The sequence below is a fragment of the Citrus clementina genome, unplaced genomic scaffold (genome assembly GCF_000493195.1).
Source record: "Citrus clementina cultivar Clemenules unplaced genomic scaffold, Citrus_clementina_v1.0 scaffold_3, whole genome shotgun sequence".
Classification (NCBI taxonomy): domain Eukaryota; kingdom Viridiplantae; phylum Streptophyta; class Magnoliopsida; order Sapindales; family Rutaceae; genus Citrus; species Citrus x clementina.
Genome location: NW_006262339.1, coordinates 30,575,418 through 30,579,817, shown reverse-complemented (window position 1 = coordinate 30,579,817; position 4,400 = coordinate 30,575,418). Strand labels below are relative to the sequence as shown.

At 31.2% G+C, this 4,400-nt stretch overlaps 1 protein-coding gene across 1 annotated transcript; it reads left to right on the top strand.

The window, feature by feature from the left end:
* Nucleotides 1-1,381: 1,381 nt before the first annotated feature.
* LOC18047483 (protein SRG1) lies at nt 1,382-3,698 on the top strand. The gene is made up of 4 exons (XM_006442265.2): nt 1,382-1,633; nt 1,802-2,049; nt 2,815-3,139; nt 3,441-3,698. The coding sequence occupies exons 1-4, from the start codon at nt 1,394-1,396 to the stop codon at nt 3,696-3,698; spliced, it is 1,071 nt and encodes a 356-aa protein (XP_006442328.1). The 5' UTR covers nt 1,382-1,393.
* Nucleotides 3,699-4,400: the final 702 nt, after the last annotated feature.

Genomic DNA, 4,400 nt, shown 5'->3' with positions numbered 1-4,400 from the left:
AATCTTTAGGGATGACAGGAAATCTAGATCATTCCAAGCATGTTTTCTAGACACTTGGTTCAGGCTCAAACTTCACCTAAAAAGCTTTAACTCCATTCGAAACCTCAAGAAATGTTTAAGAATTTTTTTTTAATTAAAATACACCTTTTAATATATATTTAACCCATCCAGTGGCGGACCTGCACGTGGGCTAGAAAATTTCTTAAACATTTTTAATTAAAAAAGTAAGGGGTTAAATACATGTATTGATCTATGTTAATTTAAATTTCTTAATTGATTTTTTAATCCTTATATAATTATAAGTTATTATAGGTTGCAATGTCAAATTCTATAATTAAAAAATAATTTCATATTTGAGTTTTTTTTTATTTTCTACTCTTTTTTTATAATTATTTTTGTTTATAGTACATATTTAGAGAGATAAAGTTCTTGGTATTCCTCCTTATTTAATATACTTATTTCTACTTATAAATTTTTATGTTCGCTTCAAAATATAAAATTTAAAATTTAGCCCGGAGTAATATTAAATCCTGAATCCGTCCCTGAACCCATCCATAATATTTTTCAATCTTTAAGCTTAGTTTTTAAAGTCTAATCTAGTACAAATAAAAATTTATAAATTATAAATTTTTAAAACATAATTAAAAAAAATGAAGTATAAAATTTGGGCTTTTCGGTCTGGCACCAAAAACATCCACGCTAGTAGGGCCGGTCTGGACTTTACAAGTTCAGCAGAAAACCAACATTTTGCCAGCTAGAAAGCTTTTTGTATAAAATAGAGTTTCAGATCTGCATATTTCACATTCTAAATTACAAAGATCTCTATATCTTATCGGGGACTCAACAGTCCACTATCATTATTCAAACAATAAAAAATTATTACAAAAATTCATTCTAGCTTACAAAAATCTCTTTATCTTATGCACCTATAAGATAAAAATAAAAAATAAAAAATAAAAAACTTGTAATCTAGAATGATTTGAAACTTCCAGGTTTGAAAATCTACATTAATTTGAAAAAAAAAATGAAATCATTTCTTGAATCATTTTATCAATAGATGCAGTTGTTAGATGAAAACGAAATTTTTTATACTACTCATTTTTTATAGAGTTTCAGATCTACATGTATCACATTTCAGATTACAAAATCCTTGATCTTATCTATTAGTCCACCATCATCATTCGTTGCACAAACTCCAAGGCAATGTTTCCAGTTAAATGATTAAAGAAACGCAACGCAGCAGAACGCCCCGTTGGCTTGTGTAGGAAGAAATAAATTTTTAAACCTCCATCACTGATAGTCTCTGCGCCTGCAATCTTGTTCTAAGATCAATACAAAACCGCTGCAACATTAATCTACCGAGAATTTGTGGGTGAAAAAAAAAAAAAAAAAGATGGCCAAGGTTGGAGGTTCTCTGTCTGTGCCTTGTGTCCAAGAATTGGCCAAGAATGCCACGTTAGTTGTCCCTCCCAGGTACATAAGAGCAGACCAAGATGCAACAACCATCATTTCTGATGATGCTTTGGTTTCAAAGTTGCCAGTTATCGATATGCAGAGCTTGCTTTCTGAAGAACTTATGGATTCTGAGTTAGCCAAGCTCGACTCCGCTTGCAAAGAATGGGGATTTTTCCAGGTAAATTCCTTTACCAAATTACATGCTTTTCCATTGATCAAGAATCAAGATTAGACTTCATCTTGTGACCAACTCTGCATCAATAGGTTTGGTAACTTTTGAGAAATATACTTATTGCTTCCTTTTGTTCTTCTGGAATACGTAATTTTCCTTTATGAATTGTTTCAGATGGTAAATCACGGAGTGAGCTCTGCATTTCTAGAGAAAGTAAAGAAAGAGGTTCAGGAATTCTTCAATCTCAGCATGGAAGAAAAGAAAAAGTATTGGCAGCGTCCAGGAGATGTAGAAGGATTTGGACAATCCAATGTTGTATCTGAGGAACAAAAACTTGATTGGAGTGATACTTTCATCATGATCTCTCTTCCAGAAAATTTGAGGAAACCACACTTATTTCCTAAGCTCCCTCTTCCCCTCAGGTTCTGTCTATGTCTTTCTCTTGGTAAATCTGTACGCGTAGGCTAGTGTGTTTTAATCCAGTTTATGTAACATCCAACATCGCTAGCGAATTATTCTCTGAACTAAGTTATAATTCATTGGTTCTTCTACTTATTAAATAGACATATTTTGGATTACAAAACTTAATAACAACTGTGTGCTCAAACAGTTGTGGACCAAACACTTAAATTGGAGAGGCTTAGTTCAAAAACTTTGATTTAATTTGGGTTGCTTTTTTTTTTTAATTGTTTACTTGAATACATTTTAAGTCTTATAAACTTAAATTCCATTACTTTATTTTAAATTCTAAATAATAATAATAATAATAAATTATTTATTTTAAATATATGAAAGTATCTTTTTTCTAAGTAGTTTTCACAAAATATTCAAAAACAAAATAATGTGACTACTGAAATTTAAACTAAAACTTTAAAATCATCAAATAACATTCTTATTATTAAACTACAAATCTTTTATTATATAAAATATATTTCATATTTTTTTTATTTAACACTTTCATAAGGGACTTGAGGTACATTTAAAAGAAAATTAATAGATAAAAGAGGTTGAAATCCCTCATGAGCCTTAGTTGGGTCCACCCATGTGCCCAAAACAGATAATATCTACTTGGTTGTTGAACCAAAGGGTATCTTATTGCACTTTGGGTTGTAAATTATTTATTTATTTGGCAAACAATGAGAAGATCAAGTTAAACCTTCTAATATCGCAACTTCTTTCTATTGTAGAGACACCTTGGAAGTTTACTCAATGCAGTTAAAATCTCTAGCCATGAATCTGATATTGAAAATGGGAAAAGTTTTAAATATCAAAGATCAAGAAATGAGAAACTTCTTTGAAAATGGAATGCAAGTAATGAGGATGAACTATTACCCTCCATGCCCTCAGCCGGAGAAGGTTGTGGGTCTCACGCCTCATTCTGATGGCTGTGGTCTTACCATTCTGCTACAGATCAATGAAGTAGAAGGTCTGCAGATAAAGAAAGATAGAATGTGGATTCCTCTTACTCCCCTCCCAAATGCCTTCGTCGTCAACGTTGGAGACATTATGGAGGTAATAATTATAGTAAATTAGTTTAGCTTGGCATTAGCATCACAATGCAAGTTGGGGATTCTGTTTCAGCCTTAAATTAGAATAGAAATTTGCTATAGTAACCATTCGGAACATATCAACTGAAACGCATGCAAAACAACTGAAGCTATTGAACAGCTTTAGAATTTTTGAGCTCCATTTTATTGATTGTTCATGAAAATAACGGTCTGTTTAAAGCTCAACTTTGAGAATTTATTTAGTTACTAAAAATTGAAGATCAATTATGAGCTGGCTCATGTGCTTTGAGAATTTTACATGGCAGATTATAACCAATGGAAAATACCGTAGTATTGAGCATCGTGCAACTGTAAACTCTGTACATGAAAGACACTCCATTGCCGCATTTTACTACGCGAGATACGATGGTGAAGTATACCCAGCATCCAGTTTGATCTCTGAAAATACACCTTCATTGTTTAGAAGATTGACAGTTGAAGAGTACCTCCGGCGCCGGCTTGCTCGTGAGCTTAGTGGAAAATCTTATCTGGATGTCTTGAGAATTCAACACGGTCGAGGCTAGTATTATAAGTTTATTTTGGATTAAGGAGTGTGGCACAGAAACTGAGAATACAACATGCTCATGATATGTGCTTATACCGGATCAGTATCTGTCTTTCTTGAAATTGAATTCTTGTATGCTTATCATGAGATTGCAAGTGATACACATGTACTTGACAATGTTATTCAAATGCTTTTTGGGAATTTAACCACTTCATTGATGACTAGTGCTTGATACTTATTGGGTTGAGCAATCAACATATTCGTGAATTACAGAGTAGCGTTTATGTATCCCTGCCTCAAATTAGATAACTCCTCATATGAAGACACTTTTTAGAATGTATTTGATAGCTTGCATTACATTGTACTACATTGCATTAAAGTATTATTCTATATTAAAATTATGCTAACTCATGTTTTGTAATTTTTGATTGCATTGCACTGCATTAAAAAAATTGTTAATACAGTAAGAGGTATAATAAATAAACCCATAGGGTTGGGTTTAGGTTGTATTGCATAGTTTTAAGGCTAAAAAGTTAAGTTTTATTATTAAGAATTTTATACATACATTTTACATTAAATTAATAGATAATAATAACGTGAATTAATTTTATTTTACTTTTATTATATATATATAATTATTTTAATCATTTCACATTTATTATTTAAAAATTTATTATGACCTAGACAATAAAACTTAAAAAATAAATTGAAATTAAAAGAT